The sequence below is a fragment of the Mastigoproctus giganteus genome, chromosome 2, assembly GCF_048544385.1.
Source record: "Mastigoproctus giganteus isolate SK-2022 chromosome 2, ASM4854438v1, whole genome shotgun sequence".
Lineage (NCBI taxonomy): Eukaryota > Metazoa > Arthropoda > Arachnida > Uropygi > Thelyphonidae > Mastigoproctus > Mastigoproctus giganteus.
This window is the reverse complement of record NC_143576.1, coordinates 1,285,201-1,308,005: the sequence shown is the minus strand read 5'-3', so window position 1 is coordinate 1,308,005 and position 22,805 is coordinate 1,285,201. Positions and strand designations below refer to the sequence as shown.

Genomic DNA, 22,805 nt, shown 5'->3' with positions numbered 1-22,805 from the left:
TCCTTGGCAGAGGATGCAAAGAAAAACAGCAGAGTTCTTTACTTACGTAAATTCTATAAGGAAACGGATGAATCAGATTGATCCACTTAACATACGTGGTTTGACTTCGATGATCATGCTCAGGTAGCTGATAAACTGAATGAGTATTTTGCATCTATATTCACATATGAGGAGTTATTCAAGGAGGGGAATGCCAGAACCTTATCAAACTCTGACAGGGAGCTAAATGGTTTTGTAATAACTGAGAGCAAAGTGCAGGAGAAATTGTTGAAGTTAAATATAAAGAAGGCACCTAGAGTGGATGGGATCTAGTTATATTGAAGAAGGCAGCGAAGGAAGTAACCAGACCCTTAGCCATAATTATGAGAGTTTCCTTAGACTCAGGGGAAGTCCCCAAGGATTGGAGGTGTGCAAATGTATCCCCAATTCACAAAGGGGCTTCAAAGGCTGACACAAATAATTATAGACTTGTTAGTTTAACTTGTTCCGGGGAAAATAATGGAGTTACTAGTTAAAGAAGCATTGCAGGATCATCTAGACAGGATAGCAGTTAAGACACAGCATGGGTTTGTTAAAGGGAGATCTTGTCTGACCAATTTAATTGGATACTGTGATGTGGTCACAAAGGAACTGGATGCAAAAAAGAATTTTGACAGTAGACTTGATTTTCCGGGATAGATGGTAAAAATCAAATCCCGGATAATCGATTTCCCGGTTAATCCAAAAATGCAGAAGGCCCAGACATACATAAGAGATACATTCCAGGGCTTCTTACTTCGTCGAGTTTTACGGAACTTGGGAATGACTTGTAACATTGCTACTATATTATTATTGACAAATCTGAATTCAGTGCGATACTTGTTAATGTTTGGACATTTTCATACATCCTTATTATTTTAATTTACTGATCCAGCTTGATTGCTTTCCTTTTCTTTATAGATTTACTAGTACCGCTGTCATTATTCTCTTAGTCGGCACCGCGATAACGGTCAAAATGAAATTTTCTGTAAAAAACTTCACAGTGTTAAGGTGAAAACTCACTATTATCATCTCGTGTGAGCCTACATTTTACTAAAGCACATTTCTGGAGGTCAATAAAAGCAATTTGCACTTTGCGTTTTATTGGCTGTTTCTGTTTCGTGCATCTAATTATAAATGGGTAGTAAACTCTATCTTTTTGCATTTGCGATAATACCAATATCTTGAATTCTGTGGGTTTTTACGTTATTATGGTGAAATGTGTGTCACCCCTTCACTGAAATCTTCAGTCATATAAAAAAAAAATACCATAAATATTTGTAAGAATCTTCTCTTTTTTCCCTATTTTTTTGCCTATTTCTCCAATCTGACTTGTGCAATTTGTGTGTGTGCCGTGATCGTCATTATTGATTGCTTGTTATTATTATTTTTTTTTTTTTGTTGTTTTAAATTTTACAATCCTAAATTTAAAAAAAAAAAAAAGAAATTGAGTGAAAACAAATTTACGTAAATCCGTAGTTGCGTAAGTCTGGGTCTTACTGTATCAAAAAATATTCTGCAGCCTATGTAAAAAATATGGCGATCGATAGATAAACTTACCACATACTACTCGTGTGTCTAATACGATGCCTCCCTTTATTTTTTGCTATGTCGATTTTAAATCTAATAGCTTCCCTTTATTTTTTACAATGTTGTATATGGTTTGGTCACCAACATTATAATGGTTCATTAGATATTTAACGGATGAACCGTTTTCAAACTTTTGAATGATTTGAAGACTTTGTTTAACTGAAAGCACAACTCTTTTGCGTTTACCCATCATTTTCGCTATTTCTAAACAAAAAAAAAAAAAAAAAAAAAAAAATTGACATCCCTGACATAAATAATGAAACAAAATTTGTCTTTTTGTGGTGCGACAGAACACAACAATCGACACGGCGCACTAAAACAAACTAAACATTTCTTCTTCTACTCTCTCTCTCTCTCTCTCTCTCTCTCTCTCTCTCTCTCTCTCTCTCTCTCTCTCTCTCTCTCTCTCTCTCTCTCTCTCTTTTTGAGTGAGGGTGTGAAGAGGGGGGGGTTGCAAGATAATAGGTACACTAATCTCCCAGTGACGACTTATAATGCTGCTTGTCGCTTATTTACGACTTTCAAAATATCTGTTCATATGTTCATACCTATTCTAGTTATTACTTGAATTTTATGATTTCTGGTTGATTTTTTTTTTTTTTTTTTTTTTTAAATTTGGAGTCGGTGTCCCGGTTAATCTGATCCCGGTAAATTGAGAGTCTGCTGCTGTACTTGGATTTCAGGAAAGCTTTTAATACTGTTGCATGTGGAAGACTTTTGTACAAATTGGAGTGATGTGGCATTAAGGGCAAGTTGCTACAATGGATAAAGGGATGATTGAATGGGAGACGGCAGAGTGTGGTAATCAATGAACACTGCTCTTTGTTCACTAATGTTATTAGTGGAATTCCCCAGGGTTCAGTGCTTGGCTCATTGTTATTTTTGTGCTCATCAATGATATTGATGAGGGTATACAGGCTTAATGTCCAAGTTTGCAGCTGATGAAAAGGTTGACAGGGTTGTTAATGACAGTAAAGACAGTATGCTACTGCAATTAAATATAGATAAGTTGGGAAAATGGGCTGAGAAGTGGCTACTGAAGTTTAACATTGACAAGTGCAAAGTACTGTGTGTGTGGAGCAGTAACCCAAGAGAAATGTACCAACTGTGTGATACTATGCTCAGGGAGGTGGAGAGTGAAAAAGACCTGGGGATAATTGTGCTGTCAGATATGAAGTTTACTGAGCAATGCAGATGGGCTGCCAGAGCAGGTCATTTAGTTTTGTCAATGATATATAGGAATTTTGCCAGGAGGGACAGGGAGGTGATTTTCCAGTTGTACAAGGCAATGGTGAGGCCACATCTTGAATTCTGTGTACATTCCTGGAGGCCTCATTTTAAGAAGTATGTAGAGTTGCTGGAATGAGTGCAAAGAAGGGGAACAAAGGATGCTCTTACCAAGATAGGCTTAAATTCTGGAGACTAGGACCATGCGAAGTCATCCGATTGAGGTGTATAACGGCTTGAACAGGTTGAGCAAGCTCAATGCTGATGTGATTCTTTCTCTTGCTCATATTAAGAACCTGAGGGGGGGCATAGATTCAAACTGAGGAAAGACAGCTGTAGAATAGATGTGTGAAAATTTGCCTTTAGCCAGCATGTAGTTGATTGCTGGAACAGACTTCCATCTCTTGTTGTGGAAGTTGATAGCTTAAATAAACTTAAGGCTGAGCTGGACAAGCATTTGGAGTGAATAGATGAGTGAAATGTGAGGGTTTTTTTGGCTGATGCTGCATATGCTTACTTTATCAGATCGTATGTCTTTGTTAATGCTGATATGGATTGATTTCATGTATGCTTACAGTGTACGTTAAGTGATGAGCTGAAATTTCTCTTTCAGTTATTTAGTATTTTCTTCATTAAGTTAATAGCCAACAAAGCGGCAATCGCCGCTCTCTTAGCTATTAACCCCCAACGAAACTACATGCTTCACAAAAAAACCACTGAGTCCAGTCCTCTTCCACATTCCAATTAAATGACTTAGTCTACAACTTTGCAACTCCTCATACCAGGGATCCACTTAAAGTACACTCAGTACGAGAATGAGACAACAGTTAACATCTATCCTCTTGTCCCACTCCTCGGTTTCGGAACTCTCATTCCATGTGATCAGTGAAGGCCACACTTTTCTATTCAGTGAAGCAAAAATTCTCAGCATCCAACATGATTATACCAAACTAATAATTTCGGAGACACTTGAAATTAAATTACATCAAAATTCACTTAATGTACGTTGCCCCTACCCCATCTCAGATTCATGGTCCTTCACGTGCATGCACCAGGATTGTAACTAATCTCCATGCTATAAAATTCCTCAGCAATGCCCATGGTTTCACTTTCCTGTGATCATGACCTGGTCGAAAAGCTCCGTCCGCTTCGGGAAGTAACAAAATTCTTTAGTCTTTTAATGTTTTAGAGGATTCTTAATTTTTTTATGTTTTAGTATTAGATTTTAAAGTATTAAGAGTATGGATTCACTATGTACAGGGTTGTTAAAATTAAAGTATCCCTATGTAGAGGGCTTTGGAGTGAGTTCTAAGGCTCGTACTTAAGAGAAATTTTGGCAACAGGTACAATAAAGAATGCTCTTGCTATTTATTGGGGAAAAAAAAAAAAATAGTTACAAAATTTGTTGTAGTATGACACGTAACTATTTTAGTTACAATTATGCAGATAACTTACGTTATTTGCATAATTGTAAGTTTTTGCCACAGCGCCACTACCCAGTTCTATTGTACTGTAGATGTTTGCCTGCAGTACAGAAGCAATGCCAACAACTTTGCAGGAAAAGCGCTATTAGTGAAGCTGTACTATCAGAACAGCAACAATGCAGCTGCGGCTATCAGAGAATTCTGGCATCAGAAGCATATAACTACCTGGCTGAACACCAAGGACATCTTGGTGTTTAGCCAGGTAGAGGTCGAAAACGAGTGGACTCCTCTTGCGTTGAAGATGTGGCTATGGCTGTCATGGATTTATCAAGTCAATCTCCATGTGGTAGTGCAAGTGTCCCAGCTGTTTCTCATGAAGTGGACATGCCATATTCCACTGTAAGGCTAGTAATACATCAGATGTTGCGGTACTATCCTTACAAGATGCACATGCTACAGCAGCTAAAGCATGGTGATGCAGATATTAGCTTCACATACGAACTTCAGTTTCTGGCACAAATGACAGCGGATATCACTTGGCCGTGGAACCATCCTTTGGAGTGATGAAGCCCACTTCTGCTTAAATGGACAAGTGAATATGCACAACTGTTGCATTTGGGCAACAGAAAACCCTTGATTTATCCAAGAGGTCCTGTTGCATTCTCCAAAAGTGAGTGTGTTGTGGATTTATGGCCACATTCATGATTGGACCTTATTTTTTTTGAACAGGTGATACCGACTGGACCTTGCACCTGTTCCATCACTGGACAGTGATATTATGAAACGTTGGTAAATTTCGCAATACCAGAGCTGCAACAATGTGGGTGCCTTCAGGATAGCATATTCATGCAAGATGGTCACCACCTTGCATGAATCCACCATTGTGTCCAATGATTTCTAAGGCAACACTTTAGAGACGAATGGGTCATCAGCCGTTGTTTCCAGACATCTTGGCCACCCTGATCACCGGACCTCACCCCATGCAACTTCTGGTTGTGGGTTTTTTGAAGAACCAGGTGTATCAGGAAGGATGTCAAACTCTGGCAGATCTGAAAGACAGCATTTGACGTCATGTGCTGGCTATTCTGGTTGACATGTTAAGTTCGGCTGTAGAAAATGCTGTTCTTCGAATGGAAACTGTTGATGAACAAAATGGAGGACACATTGAACAATTGTAGCGCTGTTTAAGTGATTTGTATTGCCACAGTGCCATACAGTGACAAATTTTGTAACAATTTTTTTTTTTTTGAATAAATGGCGAGCACATTCTTTATTGTACCTGTTTTCCAAATTTCTCTTCAGTATGAGCCTTAGAACTCTCTCCAGAGCCCTCTACATAGGGATACTTTAATTTTAACCTGTATTTATTTGGCCTCAAATAATTTAAATTGATTTTAAAATACTGATATATTGTATTCTCTTGCTCAAAGATTGGAGCGGTTATTCAATGTATTTTGGGTTCAGGCTTGGAGTCCGCAGTCTCCGTTTCCAGGGTGCATTGGTTCACTGATCTTGTCTATGAGGGAGTGGAATACATGTAATCTATTTGTATAATTATTCAACTATGGAGAGTATTGGCACTGAAGTGTTCTACAAGACATCATAGAGGTAAATCTTCCATTTCTAAACTGAGTTCTTCATTAAGGTATACATGAAATAATATACAAAGAGACTTGTCAGTGATCATATTTTTAAATTTATTTTCTCTTCTTTTCTTTTCCTAAAAGTTACTTTAATTTAATCTTAATACTGTCCCCCCCTCCACTCACACACGATAGCTGTTTCAGTAGTATTGCCATATCATTACTTAGCTGATAGGAATTCATTTATTGTATACTTTGAAAAACAGTATAATTTTTGGATAGTAAATACATATGTTTAAATGAAATAAACAAATCAGTTCATTTACTGTTCTTTCTCCCATTATTTTCCTCTTGTATATTAAAGACCTTGCATTGACTGGAAATCCTATCCAAAGTTTTGCTGATGAGAGCAAATTGCACTCCACCTTCCAATTTGAGAAACTTTCCCCTAAACAAACAGCTTCAACTTCTTGAATATCCACTTCCAGTTCCTTAAATGTCAATCACCAGGAAAGTTTTCAGTAGGGCAAAGTTAACTTAGTTAATTTTAATCCTTCTAAAACACATTCCTGTGTTATATTGAGCAGTCTTTTACTGAGGTTAATAACACTAGTTGGAAAATCATTGAGTGCTGTTTGATATGAATATATTTCTTGTTTGTGACCATTTGCTGTTGTGTTTTCCATAGGAATCATTCTTGCTTATTTCAGTAAAAAAATTTAATTACAGCAAACCCCCGCTATTCGCGGGGGTTACGTTCCTGAGAAATGTCACGAATACCGAAAATGCGAATACTGAATTATGGCTCCCATAGTAATAAAGGGGTTCCGTTCCGTTCCAAAGTATGAAATATATAAGAAAAACTAGTCTAAAATTTTGTCTATGTATGTATTATATGTACCTTCATAATATGACTATGTACATAGACAGTACATAGTGAAATGCAAGCATATGGCATCGAAATGAAAATAAGAAACAATTTAATATTAAATGTAATATTTATTAGAAATTTCAAGCAAATCTTTCAAACCAGCGCCTTTGCTAGCTAAAAAACTTATCCCGCCAGAGCTATCACCAGTTTCGCTAAAGTGTTGATAAAGGAGTTTTGCCTTTTCACGAATGATGAGTGAACTTAACGGAATTTTATTTTGAGTTCGGTCTTCTATCCACAGATTTAAATCCTTTTCCGTTTTTTCTAATTTAACATCAGAGTTACAGTGCAAATTTTTGAAGCAATTAGCGTGTTTTCACAGACACTGCGGCGGATTTTTTCATTGATCGTACTGTTGACTCATTGATTTTATAATGTTTTGCCACTGAGGAGACACTTTCACCATTAGAAATTTTGTCTAATAACTCAATTTTATTCGCTAATGTCATCACCTTCTTTGATATTTTCACATTTCTCTTGTTATTCGTAGTCATATTTTTGTATGGGTTAGAAAGAACTTGTCCACAATAAAGTCACTTTCGTCCGTTAACACACTCGAAAAAGTCTGTTTTACACTGCAAAAAGGGTAGATTTATCACTTTTGTAAGCATATCAATTTATAAATTGATAAATTTATTCAATTTATAAGCATATAAATTAAAAGCAAACGATGAAAACTTCCATTACAAGCGCATAACACATACCGAACAAGGATTAGCGAAAAACATCCACGCTCGCGTTTTTTTCACTCCCCCCCACCCACTGAGCGCTGTTTTGACCGGGAAAGATAATTTTAGCCACGCCCATGTTTTTTTATGGCAGATAATATTCACGGCGCTTTAAAATTCACATTTTTTTTAGGTTTCATTTTATATTAAATCAGCGATCGCGAATATGCGAAACCGCGAATACAGATACCGCGAATAGCGGGGGTTTACTGTATTAACAAATTAAATTTAATAATTTAATTGAATTTTCAGTGTCAGTTTCATGATGCAAGAAGGTTTTGAAGAAAGTTAAGTGGCTCGCTATGTGTTCTCTTGTCAGAGATTGAAATGATCACAAATTTTTATTCCCATTTAGAAATGTTGGTGATATTATTTTTTGAAATAATTCTGAAAAATTTTTTAATGGTGTTCTCTTTAAAATTTCAAAATAAATCTTTTTTATGTATCAGTTGTACAAGAACAATAAACAAGAATGGCATAATAGCATTGATGAGAAAAAGTTTTTATTGTACATTTTAGCAACCAACTCCAATAAAAGATGACTTTGGTCGTCAGGCGACAGAATTACCTCCAGATGATTGGGAACCACGAAGTGGTGTTGCTATGGTGCTCGGTAAAATGGCACCATTTCTGAATCAGGAGATGCTTTCACATTTGATGTCATTTTTTGTTCCTGATGGACTTGGAGATCGACACCCAGAAGTTCGTAAGCACATGCTAGAAGCTGCAATTGCCATTGTGGACACATATGGAAAAGTAAGTTAAAATATTGAAGCAGAATAGACTATTTCAAATAATTGTGAGGTGTGAAAAGCTAGAAAAATTTTTTTAAATGAGAAGGTTAAGAAAAATTAACAAATTTCTCTGGTTTTTTTTTTAAAATTTCAGACTTATTTTTTTAACACTGGATAGTATTTTTCCTATTAATAGGAAAATCTGTGAATGAATTGAATTCTGTTATCCAGCAAATGCATGAGATGAACCATTATTATCCCTGTATGTTATAGGGATAATGGGATATGACTTTCTGTCCCACGACAACCACCCCTCAGCATTCTAAATAGTTGTCAGATGTATCGTCATTTATGTTACTGAATATCTTTCACAATCCAGCATTTGAAGTTTAATTTTTTTTCCCCATTGATCAATATTTATGAAAGAAGAAATAATTGATATACAGTGATCCTTTGTTGGGGAAATGAAAAGTTCATTTCCCCAACAAAGGAATACATAAGGAATGTTAAAATATAAGCGAAAATCCTAGTGTTTGGCATCTTAACAATAGCTAGCAATTATGATAAAGCTTTGGAAATGCTCTTGGACAACCCAGTCTAGACAGCAGGGTGATTGTTATGAACAAAGCTTTGACCTAATATTTCTGAAGATGGCAACTTCTGCAATAATACCTTTCTTGAAGTAATCAAAATCAGTTAATGATTGTGATGTATAAGAGAAAATCTAAATAGAAATCCACAGTGAGAAAAGCTTTAGGTAAGTTAATGTTTGAAAACATACTGTTCTGGTAAACAGTATATGTTCATAGAGTTTTAATCTTTGGGCCAAAAATCTCCTGTTTTCCTCCTACTAATTTACTCATATATTACTGATCTCCATCTTTTTGAAAGTCAAAAGTTGGTAGCTGTATTAATTATCCTGTTTTAGGGAATTGATTGTTTTATGATCTCTTTAATACACAACTTCTAATAATGAGGTTTCAAAGTGATTAATTCTTTATAACAAATCTGTTGTGTTTTTAGGACAAATGTGTCATATTGGGATTATAAAAATGAATAATTCTCTCTGGACAACTTGGTAATGAGATTAAAAAACTGTGTGTGTGTGAGAGAGAGAGAGAGAGAGAGAGAGAGAGAGAGAGACTGGTAAGCATAAAATAAGAATATACTAAGAATATGCATATGGCAAGCCAAGTAATTAGGACAAAATATATCAATGCTTAACTATAGCAGCAAAAGCTGTGGGGGGACAAATCAAGTTCAGGATGTTGCAGAAGAAATGCACAAAAAAAAATAATGATAATTTAGAAAAACTGCCAATGCAAATGTAGTGTCATATCCTTGATGGCACCAGGTCCAAATTATAAATTAAAATGAACCATTACGTGATCATTAGTGAGTGAAACCAAAATAAATAAAATAATAGACTAGCAGTTGTGCCCCTTCTCTTCAGAAGGCCACAAGGCTATGGAATCACTGCATTTCAAATGAAGTGATGGCTGTGGAATCACTGCATTTCAAACATTAAATGAATCCATGTATTAACAATGTGACAGACACATTATTGAACCCACTAATGCATCAGATCTGAATAGTAGAGGCTCTTATGCATTTAAAAAATTATATAATAGCTAAGAGTACCCATAAAGCAACACAACACCAAACTACTGAGATAAATAAGAAAACACAAAAAAAGGAATTCGACTATAAGTGGCAGTACGAGTGGTGCATTAGCAGCTGAACTTACACCTAACCGTACTACAACCTACAAGAAAATAAACTTTAATTAAATAAGCAATAAAGAAAATAAATAAATAAGGAAAAAAAAAAAAAAAATAGTAAAGCAAGCATTGATGGCTGCAAAAGGTTATCTACAGCATGTTGCAGCAATGGTATGTAATGTCATGGCCTTGTGGTATTCGAAAGAGATAGGGCAGTGGTCAGTCTATTTATTTATTTTTGTTGCTATAATTAAGCAGTAGTTTATTTTTTTCCTACTTACTTGACTTCTTATACAACTTGTATATTCTTACTTTATGTATACTTGTTATGTTTCTGCAACATGCGGTAAGTAATATTTTGCAGCCACTGATGTTTTCTTTACTATTTTTGATTTCTGTTTTCCTTTTCTTACTAATTTTCATTATTACTCATTTAATTAAAGTTTAATTTTCTTGTATGCATATATATATATATATATATATGCACATACAAGAAAATAAATATGAACACATGCATGCGCGCATCCCTTTTAAACCACATTGGTTATCCCATTTATGTCTTTGGCCATTTTGAACTATGTGATGGTGAAATAGCGACAACAGCATATAAGTATATATTTTCTAATTCCTCTGATTCTAATTTATCTGTAATACATTCTCTGCCAAGTATATAAGTCGAGTGGCATGCATATGTTTCATATATGCAGTCATTCTTAAGAGGTTAATAAATGAGTAGTGCAAAATTAAAGTCATTTGAAATTAACTCTTCAGTAGTAGCACACTGACTAAAGTCTGAGCTATTTGCAGCGGTGTTTGATTTTTATTTATTGTCAACTGTGTGCAGTGTTGAAATTAGTTTATAAACATGGAATAAACTTTTGAGGTGTGTTGTGATTTAAGCTTTGCCCAAAAGTATCCACTTTTATCTGTGAATTCCAGACTTTTACTTTTCAATCATTTACTTTTCAACTTATTTTAAGGTCGATATTAAAGGAGCTGCTCATTAACATTCCAAAAATTTTGACACATTGAATATATTCTCTTAAATATAGATGGAATATATTCTCTCAAATATAGATGGCAGTGAATGTATTCAAAATGTGTTCCGATTCAACCTTAATTGATAAATTTAACTTATAATAATATATTATAGTAACTTATAACAATTTATTAGAGCAATTACAACAATTTTGCCCCTTTTATTTGCTATTTTTATAGTCATTAAACAGGTATTCAAGGAAATGTCTGGTTTCATCTCTATATTAATTTACAACTGAAATTAACACATATTTAGATCTAATATAGGTCAAAAGGCCTTTTTTGAACCTCAGTTATATAATTTCCAAGAAGAAATAAACAATATTTAGATATAATATAGGATAAAAATGTTTTTTTATGTATTTACACTCAGTGATCACTGAATTATGACCACCCCCATCTGTAATGGACTATGTTGCATAGCTCATGGTATAAAAAAAAAAAAAAAAAAAAAAAAAAAATGAATAGCTTCGTATGGTAAACCAGTGATAATTTGCATCTGGTCATGAAAGTGATAAAGTAGCAGTTATGCAATGCAGTAAAGATATCATAGAGTTTCAAGAAGGGCATGATTGTTGGAGCTCATGCATAGGGTGCTTCTATGTCAGAAATGGCACCTCTTGTCGATTGCTCATGGCCTGCTGTGGTTAAGGTGTACAAAGAATGAGCCAAATCACCTCCCACTAACAGAACTGTAAAGCGTCATGCAAGGTGGATGTTTGCGGTGAGCAAAGGATGCTGTGCATTCTACAGGCTCAACCACAGCAGGCCGTGAGCATTTGACAAGACATACCATTTCTGATACACAGTAGGGGATTCCACAACAGACACCCAAGAGGCACCCTCTCTCACTGTTGATCATCGTTAACGACGAAGACTGTGGTGTCCACAACGTGCTGATTGGATGCTGGAGGACTGGAAAGGAGTGTATTGGTCGGATGAGTCCAAATGTTTTGCTTACAAAAACTAGGACTAGAAAGTGGTTTTCTTGGCTCCTTTATTTGATCAATATGCTACTCAGTTCTTCAGTTTATTTCTTTAAGAATTCCTTATTTCATATATATATATATCTCAGAGGTTCCTAAACTTTCATTTCTTGCATACCCTCTTAAATCTACTTCACCCCCTCCTTCCAAAACAAGTGAAAATAAACCTATCTTAAATAAAATTACTAAAGCCACTGAGGCCCTTCAAGTTTGAATTTGATGGTACTGTACTATAAATGGGCACTGTTATTCTGAATTGGCTTCTATAATTTCCACTCTCTCTTTCAATACAGTCCGAACACGTGCCACCACCAGCCAACATCCATTTACTGTCCAACTTGTGCCTCCATAGCCAGGTGGGAAGGAGCAGCAGTGCGTAGCACACGCTTCTTGATTAGACCAGGATTCGAGCCCGTCACCACCAAATACGGAGGATGCGGAAAGGTCAGGGAATCACCACCGCATATCCCGGAGAAATATGGCCTTAGTTGCTAATGCTCCTAAAAACCAAATAACAACAACTGTCCAACTTCAAACTCACGGAACCAACTTTTCATCTTCCTCATTTATTCATTCAACTGCAGTTTTCTGGAACAACCTTCCTTCACATATGTTTTCTGAAAATTACAGTCTACAGAAGTTCAAGTCTAATGTCAACAAAAATCTTCTTTCGTCTTCTGAACCTCCAACCCAAGCACGGTGCTGAGTACTATAGGTTCTAATACCTCTTGTGTTTGGGGTTTTCATAAAAAAAAAAAAATAAATAATAATAATAATAAATAAATAAATAAACAACAACCAAGCGAAGGATTTAAAAATTTTTGTACAAACCTCGTTGATAAAGTGCTTTACGCAAACAATGCATATGCCCCCCCCCCCCCCGCATCTCCATAGCCAGGTGGACAGGAGCTGCGGTGCGTAGCACACACTTCTTGATTAGACCGGGGTTCGAACCCGTGACCACCAAATACAGAGGATGCAAAAAGGTCAGGGAATGACCACCGCATATCCCCGGAGCAATAGGGCCTTAGTTGCTAATGCTCCTAAAAACCAAATAACAGCTCCCCCCACCCTCCTCCTGGAGGGTGGGGTATGTGTTGATTAAAACAATTAAATTTATAACAAAACAGCAGATACACAACAAGCAGACAATTTTCAGAATTCTACATTGTTCATATGAGAGACTAGGCAGCGCAGTTTCAAAAGAGAGCTTAAATGTTATTCATAAACTCAATGTGCCTTCTCCAACCAAAATATAAGCTTGTGAACTGCATATTAAATTAGAATGAGCATTCTTTAGATAAATAGATAAATTCAGTGCATGCATGATAATTCAGACAATCTCCTTTTGAGATTGTCTGAATTATCGGTGGGTGTTTTGTACACCCGCCCCCCACACCCACCGGATTCGGTGCTTGGTCCATTGTTGTTTTCTATATTTATTAAGGATATTGATAAAGGCAAATTAGGCTTAATGTTCACATTTGCAGATGATACAAAGGTTGGCAGGGTGATTAATGACAGTATGCTACTGCAGCAGGATCTAGAAAAATTAAGCAGATGGACTGAGAAATGTTAATTGAAGTTGAACATTGGCAAATGCAAAGTATTACATTTGGGGTAGTAGTAACCCCAGGGTAGTAGTAATGGACCAACTGTGTGGTTCCATGCTCAGTGTAGTGAATAATGAAAAAGATCTGGATGTAATTGTGCAATCAGATATGATGTTCTCTGAGCAGTGTAGACAGACTACCAGGACACTCACAGGGCTCTGACAATGATATACAGTAAAAAAGGAGCTAGCAGGGATAAAGAGCTTATTATTTCTTTGTATATGCAATCCTCATGCCACATCTTGAGCACCGCACACAGGTCTGGAGGCCTCATTTTAGGAAGGATGTAGAGCTGTTGGAATACATAAAAGAAAAGGGCAACGAGGTTAGTGAGGGTAACAAAGGGGTGCTCTTACCAAGAAAAGCTTTCAGTTCTGCAAATTGCAACATCTAGAAACTAGGTGTTTGCAAGGTAATATGATTGAAGTGTTTAAGGTTTTGAATGGATTGAGTAAACTCAATGCTGGTGGGATTCTTCCCCTTGCTTAGACTATGCATGAGGGGGTGTAAATTCAAACTGAGGAAGGATGGATGCAGAATAGATGTGGGAAAGTTTGCCTTTAATCAGAGGGTGTTGATTGCTTGAACAAACTTCCATCTGCTGCTGCTGCTGTTGTTGTGGAAGTGGATAGATTAACTAAATTTCAGGAAGAATTAGACTGATGCTGTATAAACTGGCATTATTTGCCTTGCATTACTAATACTAAATACAGTTATGATTAGGTTACGTTCCTGAGAAATGCCGCGAATACTGAGTTATGCTGCAATAATTAAAGACAAACACCAGCCAAGGAATAAAAAAAAATTTTTACTATAAAAATAATGGGATACACTATCGGAAATATTACAATAAATTACAATAAAATAAATTACGATAAAATGTTAAAAATATAGTTAAAAATATACCGAAGCAATAAAATTATCTAAAATAAACTGGATTAAAAGCAGGTTTTATCGCTTTTAATCCAGTTTATTTTAGATAATTTTATTGCTTCGGTATATTTTTAACTATATTTTTAACATTTTATTGTAATTTAATTTATTGTAATATTTCCGATAGTGTATCACATTATTTTTATAGTAAAAATTTTTTTATTCCTTGGCTGGTGTTTGTCTTTAATTATTGCAGTATGGAATTTTCCAGCCCCATAGGCCTGTTTGAAGATACTGAGTTATGGCTCCCATAGTAATAAAGGGGTTCCGTTCAAAAATATGAAATATATAAGAAAAACTAGTCTAAAATTTTGTCTATGTATGTATTATATGTACCTTCATAATATTTATAGACATAGTGAAATGAAAGCATATGGCATTGAAATGAAAATAAGAAACAATTTAATATTAAATATAATATTTATTAGAAATTTCAAACCAGCGCCTTTGCTAGCTAAAAAACATATCCCGCCAGTGCTGTCACCAGTTTCACTAAAGTGTTGGTAAAGGAGTTTTGCCCTTTCACGAATGATAAGTGAACTTATCAGAATTTTATTTTGGGTTCGGTCTTCTATCCACAGATTTAAAACTTTTTCCATTTTTTCTAATTTAACATCACGAGTTACTGAGCAAATTTTTGAAGCAATTAGCGCATTTTCAAGGACACTACAACGGATTTTTTCTTCCGATTTTTTGATTGATCGTACCATTGACTCATTGATTTTATAATGTTTTGCCACTGAGGAGACACTTTCACCATTAGAAATTTTGTTTAATAACTCAATTTTATTTGCTAATGTCATCACCTTTGATATTTTCATATTTCCCTTGTTATTCGTAGCCATATTTTTGTACGGGTTAGAAAGAATTTGTCCAAATAAAGTCACTTTCTTCCGTTAACAAACTCAAAAAAGTCTGTTTTACACTGCAAAATGGTAGATTTATCACTTTTTAAGCATATCAATTTATAAATTGATAAATTTATTCAATTTATAAGTATATAAATTAAAAACAAATGATGAAACCTTCCATGACAAGCTCATAACACATACTGAACAAGGATTAGCGAGAAACATCCACGGTCGCGATTTTGTTACCCCTCTCCCCCCACCCACTGAGTGCTGTTTTGACTGGGAAAGATAATTTTAGCCACACCCATGTTTTTTTATGGCGGAAAATGTTCATGGTGCTTTAAAATTCACATTTTTTTTAGGTTTCATTTTATATTAAATCAGAAACCGTGACTTTTCCACATAGCAACAGCTGACTTGATTTTAAAATGAATAGCGGGGGTTTACTGTACCTAAATACCTGGCGCAATGTGCTGACAGATGTCTTTGTATGTGGACCCATCATGCATGACCCACTATCCATGCAGGTAGTGGTGATTGCTTAGCGGGGCATGTTTTGCTGGCAAGAACTGGGATCAGTGCATATGGACCAGCTTTTTACATATTGAAGTCTACCAGCAGTTCTTAGGAGACTGTGTGCATCCTGCCATGTTGCTTTTTTTCCTGGGCAGAAATGGGATCTTCCAAGACAATAGTGTGCCATGTCATCAGGCCTGCAGAGTGCAGGCCTGATGACATGGCACACCATAAAAATATCTTGATTGGTCTCCAAACCTATCTGGCCTCAATCCAATTGAACAACTGTGATATGTTTTGGAATGGGAAGTGAGGTGGGTGGATACACAACTGTTATCTATTCTGACAATGTGGAAAGCTTTGCATACATCATGGCCACAGACACCATCTAGTGGAGTTAATGGCTAGGCAAATAGTGGCTGTTATCCATGCGAACCGTGGCCCAAACGGTATTTGGTTGGTGGTCTCACTACTTTTATAAAGTAGCAACTTTATAAAAGGTGAAAGGATGTAGTGAGAGTTACGAATGAATGTGATGATAGGAAAATAACCAAACTAAGAATAAGGTAAGTGAAAAGATGTAAGCTATATGTAAAATATTTTTTAATTTTGTTTTTTTTTTAATAGATCAATATGAACATGCTAGTACATTCAAAAAAATTAGATCTCTCTCTCTCTCTCTCTCTCTCTCTCTCTCTCTCTCTCTCTCTCTCTCTCTCTCTCTCTCTCACACACACACACACACACACACACACACACACAGCTTGTATTTAAAGTAATGATGTTTATTATTAAATTGCTGTTTTCATAATTTGGTTATTTAATCTTTTAAATTCTGATTATTATTATTATTTATTTATTCTGATTTAATTTGGATTTGCTTTATTTAAATAGGATTACCTTGCATTGCTTCTTCCTATATTTGAAGATTTTCTAGATAAAGCTCCAAATTCTTCTAGTTTTGATTCTGTGAGGCAAAGTATTGTAATTTTAATGGGAACTCTGGCAAGGCACTTAGATAAACAGGACCCCAAAGTGAAGCCAATTATTGCAAAGTTAATTGAAACCCTGTCTACGCCTTCTCAACAGGTTAGCTCCATTTACGGTTCCTTTGATTACTAATTTATGTTATCATTCATAATTTTATTGAATATTTTATTTTGTTCTTCATGATTGAATTGTTTATTTTTTATTTTATGTTCTCTTATACTCCAAGTCTAGTTAATTTGGTTGAATTTTACATGAATGAGTTTGCCTGTCTGTATTGACAGAAACATCAGAGTTCCAACCAAAAAAAAAAAAAAAAAAAAAACTTAGTCTTTTGAGATTAACTCACTCATTTCTGTTTAGGAAAAGTGATGTTTGTTTTCTGGTACTGCAATATTAAGGTGTTTGGTTGTGGAACAAAGTTGCAGATTCTGTGAAGAACTGATCTCACTTGAAAAGGCCTTTGCCTTTTTGTTTTAATCTCACTTAGTAGGTCAGGAATAGATAGAAATTAAAAAATCATCCAGCTATTCTTAAATACTTTTCCACATAGCCATATCTGACTTGATTTTAAAATGAAATTGACTGAGTGACCAGATGCGAGTCTAGAATTGAAAAAGATGATGATATAAGATTGTATTCTACGCAGATTGAAATGGTTAAATTTTAAAATTTCTCCATTTTCATTTATCTGTGCACCATGTCACTAAAAGAACCACTAAGTACAGAACTCCTTGTGCCATGTGAAATGTGCTTCATGCCTAGCATATAACTAGCATTCCACTACCTATATTCTGCCAGCTAGTGCTCAAGGGAGACTGAGTAGTGTGTATGTCGGTGACATTGTTGAGGGTACATTTATGTACTGTCAAGAACAATTGAATGTGGAGATATGGGGATTTGGAAATGTACTTCCATAGCCCCCATACCTCCATCTCTTCAATCATGTAGAATGAATGATGACTTTGAGGTAGAAGGGTATAGCTTTGAAATGGTGTTTACAGGCCAGCCCCTAGACAGTCCAGATGAAACATTGGTAATTCTCTCTAGGAAATACACCGAGGAACCAAAATATTATGACCAGCAAGTCGGTATGCAAATCGCAGGTGAACTGCGATGCGTGTGTGTGTGGGTTGGGACATGGTATAAAAAAAACTGATGTTATTTTAATGTTATGTTAATGTTACTCTTGTTCTTCAGATGGAAAATGCAGCAGACTTAAGCGAGTTTGACAAAGGCCAAATTGTAATGGCCAGACGATTTGGTCAGAGCATATCCGAAATGGCATGGCTGGAGGGTGCTCACGGTCAGCTATGGTTAGTACTTATTGAAAGTAGTTCAAGGAGGGGAAACCCACGAACCACCGGCGAGGTGTTGGACAACCATAGCTCATCGATGCTTTTCTGGATGGTACGTGGCAATAGAAGGGTGACTGTGGTGCAACTAGTCGGTAATTGGAATGCTAATGACGGGAGTAATGTGTAACAACACGCAGTACATTGAACCCTGTTGAAAATGGGTTTGCGAGCCGCAGGCCGCTTCGAGTGCCCATGCTAACCACGGTTCACCAACAACAGCACCTACAAGGGGCACAAGAGGATCATCTGGTCTGACGAATCATGTTTCCTGTTGCACCATGTGGACTGCCGGGTACGTGTGCGTCATTTACCTGGGGAAATGGCAGCAGTGTCATGATGCTGGAATACCATGGTCCAGTCATCCATGTGCCAGTCATTCTGACCTAAACATCATTGCTGACCAGGCACACCCCTTTCATGACAATGGTCTTCCCCTCTGGCAGTGCCTTCTTTCAGAAGGATAAATGCACCATGCCACGCCGCCCAGATTGTTTGAGACTGGTTTGCGGAACATGAGGAAGACTTCCAGGTATTGCCCTGGCCTCCAAATTCCCCAGACATCAGTCCCATCAAGCATCTGTGGTTTGTGTTGGAACAGCAACTCTGATCTGCGGTGTGTCAACCACAGACCTTACAGGAACTAAAGGATCTGCTGGTTACGTGTTGGTACCAGATACCACAAGACACATTTAGAAATCTTGTAGCATCCATGCCTCACCAGGTACGAGCTGTTTTATCTGCACGTGGAGGACCAACATCATATTAGGTAGGTGGTCATAATGTTTTGGCTCATCATTATTACTGGATTGGCTAGTGTATAATCTTGCTGCTTCTGCTCTGTCAGCTAGTGACATGGAGCCTGAGTAGAATGTATGTAAGGACATTGTCAAGGCCACATTATTTTAAAGAGCTGGCAATAAAATAAGGTAGGTATATTCTTTGTGTGCGTGTGTGTATGAACTATCCAAAAATTTAATTGAACTTTAATTTCAAATATTCCTACATGTCCCTCCTTTTACTTTATATACTGAATGCAACACAAATAGTCAGACTAATAGAACACTCTTATCTGCAAAAAGATATAAACTTCCCAAAAACGTCTCCATTCATTTTTCAAATATATGTGGTCTCACTGCCAGTCTTAATGACGTCCATTAAGTACTTTTTAAGATTTACTTAACAAGTACATTGACCTGTACTTGTTAAGTAAATCTGCAGATCTCTTACTGTTAAGGTCATTAGCACCAGTGTACAACAGTATCACCTTTTGTGCCCTTAAAAGATGATATCTGCCCTATGTCATCAACTTTTGCCCCTGGCAGACATACCCTGGTCCTGTTCCACCTATCCTTTTTGTATAATTTATTCCCTGTCTCCTTGACCATAGTCACTGACAATAACTAATTCCTAGCACATTCTGCCTTGGAGATTGCCACTGTGTTGCCTGATGCACAGGAGTGAGCTGTGGCATTAAGTTGGGCATCTGAGAGCTTGATGGGTCCCTCATTAATTTCCTCGAGGGCATCTACTCTACACCTCACACTCTCATAGATGTCCATCAGAACTCTGAGTTGGCACCTAATTTCTTCATAGTGTCCACACCTAGCACACACAAAGACCTCCACCTTAGCTAGATCATGTCCTGTTCTAGAAAGGTTCGCAAACATTTCACATGAACAGGGGAGACTGCTTCTACAGGGATGGGATACACTTAAATAGAAAGGGTGCAAGAATATTTGCTGATGCTATCAAGGCAGTGTTAGGTGGGTCGGAAAACTGATAGCTTGGGGGATACAAGGACTAATAGTTTAATAGTAGCCATAGGCAGAGGTGAAGGTGATTCTTGCACAACTTCTATTAGAATAAGTAGCGACCTGGAGCGAGGGGTGTTGGGGGTTTCAGGGACGGATGGCAGTCATCCTGAAATAGGTGGGTATATGGGATGTGTTAGGGTAACTAGGAATAGGAATAGGAGCATGTATACCAATGCTAGAAGTATAGTAAATAAATTTGATGAATTTGAAGTGTTGGTCAAGACATCACAGGCGGATATTGTTGGGATAGCAGAGACGTGGTGTCACACAGATATAAGGAATGCAGAACTGGAATTTGGGGAGTACAATGTGTACAGAAAGGATAGAGGATAGAAAGGGAGGAGTTGTTATGCTGTTAATTAAGAAAAACATAAAATCAAAAAAAGTGCACCCAGTTGATATAGATGAACAGTGCACTGTTGAGTCAGTTTGGTGTGACATAAGCACTGCGAAAGCAAAAATAAGAATAGGAGTGTGTTATAGGGCTAATGACTCGAATGAGTACAATGAACAATTATACAGAGAAATAGAGTAGGCCAGTAAATCAGAATGTCTTATAATGGGGAATTTTAACTTCCCAGATATTGACTGGAACTTGTGGGTTGGTCACTCACACACTAGTCAGACTTTTGTGGATTTATTGGATGATTGTTTTCTGCAGCAGCATGTTCGAGAGGCAACCAGAGAAAGTAACACTCTTGATCTGGTTATCAGCAGTAATCATTCGTGTATTAAGAATTTGCAGATATCACAGTGTACTGATGTGGGATTTACTTAAAGATATAATTACCATCATGGGTAAAGGAAAGGGTTTTTGCTTCCGTAAAGGTGAGTACAGTGGTCTCAGAAAGTTTTTAAATTCTGTACAGTGGGATAAACTGACGATGTTACCAACAGTAAATTCTAAGTGGGAAGCATTCAAGGAATTAATCGTGGATGCTACTAAAAGTTTCATACCTATTAAGAAATATTGTTCAAAGTTAAGGCCTAAATGGTTATCTAATGAACTAATGAGACTCGTGACAGAGAAGAAAAATGCATGGGATGCATATAAATTATCAAGCGCCTCAGAAGCCTATGGCAGATATAAGTTAGTCTGTAATCAGGTCACAAAGGAGGTTAGGCAGGCGAAGGCAGATTATGAGAAATCCTTGGCAAAATATGCTAAGAAAAACAGCAAGGATTTCTTTACTTATATAAACTCTAAAAGGAAGGGAATGAATCTGATTGGTCCACTTGACATCGATGGTTCGACTGTTGATGATGATCCTGCTCAGATAGCAAACAAACTGAATGAGTATTTTGCATCTACATTCACACATGAGGAATTATTAAGGTTTGAAAATTACAGAAGGTTATTAAATTGTCGCAGGATACTTAATGATTTTGTAATAACTGAGAGCAAAGTTGAGGAGAAATTGTTGAGGTTAAACATAAGAAAAGCACCTGGGGTGGATGGGATCTATTCAGTTATATTAAAGGAGGTGGTAAAGCAACTAAGCAAACCCTTAGCCATAATTATGAGAGCATCCTTGAACTCAAGGGAGGTTCCCACTGACTGGAGATGTGCAAATGTATCCCCAATTCACAAGGGGGGGGGGGAATCAAAGGGTGACACGAGTAATTACAGACCAGTTAGTTTAACTTCTGTTCCGAATAAAATAATGGAGTCACTGGTTAAAGATGCATTGCAGGATCATCTAGACAAGACTGCAGCAATAATTCAGACACAGCATGGGTTTTTTAAGGGAAAGTCTTGTCTGAAAAATTTGATAGGATATTATGATGTGGTTACAAAGGAACTGGATGCAAAAAAATAATTTTGATATCGCATATTTGGATTTCAGGAAAGCTTTTGACACTGTTGCGCATGGAAGACTATTGTACAAATTGGAGCAGAATGGTATTAAGGGTAAGTTGCTACAATGGATAAAAGGATGGTTAAGTGGGAGAAGACAGAGGGTGGTAATCAATGGGTGCTACTCTTCGTGGACTAATGTTATTAGTGGAGTCCCACAGGGTTCGGTGTTGGGTCCACTGTTGTTTTGTATATTTATCAATGATATTGATGAAGGTATATATCAGGCTTAATATCGAAGTTTGCAGATGATACAAAGGTTGGCAGGGTTGTTAATGACAGTAATGGCAGTGTGCTACTGCAACAGGATCTAGATAATTTGGGCAGATGGGCTAAGAAGTCGCAACTGAAGTTTAACCTTAACAAATGCAAAGTACTGCATATGGGTAGAATTAACCCCAGAGAAACGTACCAACTGTGTGGTACTACACTTAAGGTGGTAGAAAATGAAAAAGACCTGGGAGTAATTGTGCAGTCAGATATGAAGTTTTCTGAGTAATGCAGACAGGCTGCCAGGGCAGGTCATGGAGTTTTGTCAATGATATATAGGAATTTTGCTAGCAGGGAAAAGGAGGTGATTATCCCTCTGTATAAGGCAATGGTCAGGCCGCACCTTGAGTACTGCGTACATGTCTGGAGGCCTCATTTTAGGAAGGATGTAGATTTTCTTGAGCGTGTACAGAGAAGGGCAACAAGATTGGTGAGGGGAATGAAGGGATCCTCTTACCAAGAGAGGCTTAAGTTCTGCAAATTGCAGTGGCTGGAGACTAGGCACCTGCGCGGTGATCTGATTGAGGTGTAGAAGGCCTTGAATGGTTGAGCACGCTGAATTCTGATGGGATCCTTCCACTTGTTCAGATTATGAACCTAAGGGGGCATAAATTCAAATTAAGAA

General features: G+C 36.9%; 1 protein-coding gene across 2 annotated transcripts in view; it reads left to right on the top strand.

Moving 5' to 3' along the window:
- Positions 1-22,805, top strand: part of l(3)80Fj (lethal (3) 80Fj) — a 694,407-nt gene that overhangs the window by 350,147 nt on the left and 321,455 nt on the right. For both annotated transcript variants that reach the window (XM_090387924.1, XM_090387932.1), the window contains exons 29-30: positions 8,021-8,257; positions 16,788-16,982. In XM_090387924.1, coding sequence (XP_090244050.1) covers positions 8,021-8,257; positions 16,788-16,982 — 432 coding nt within the window. The remainder of the gene's footprint in view (positions 1-8,020; positions 8,258-16,787; positions 16,983-22,805) is intronic.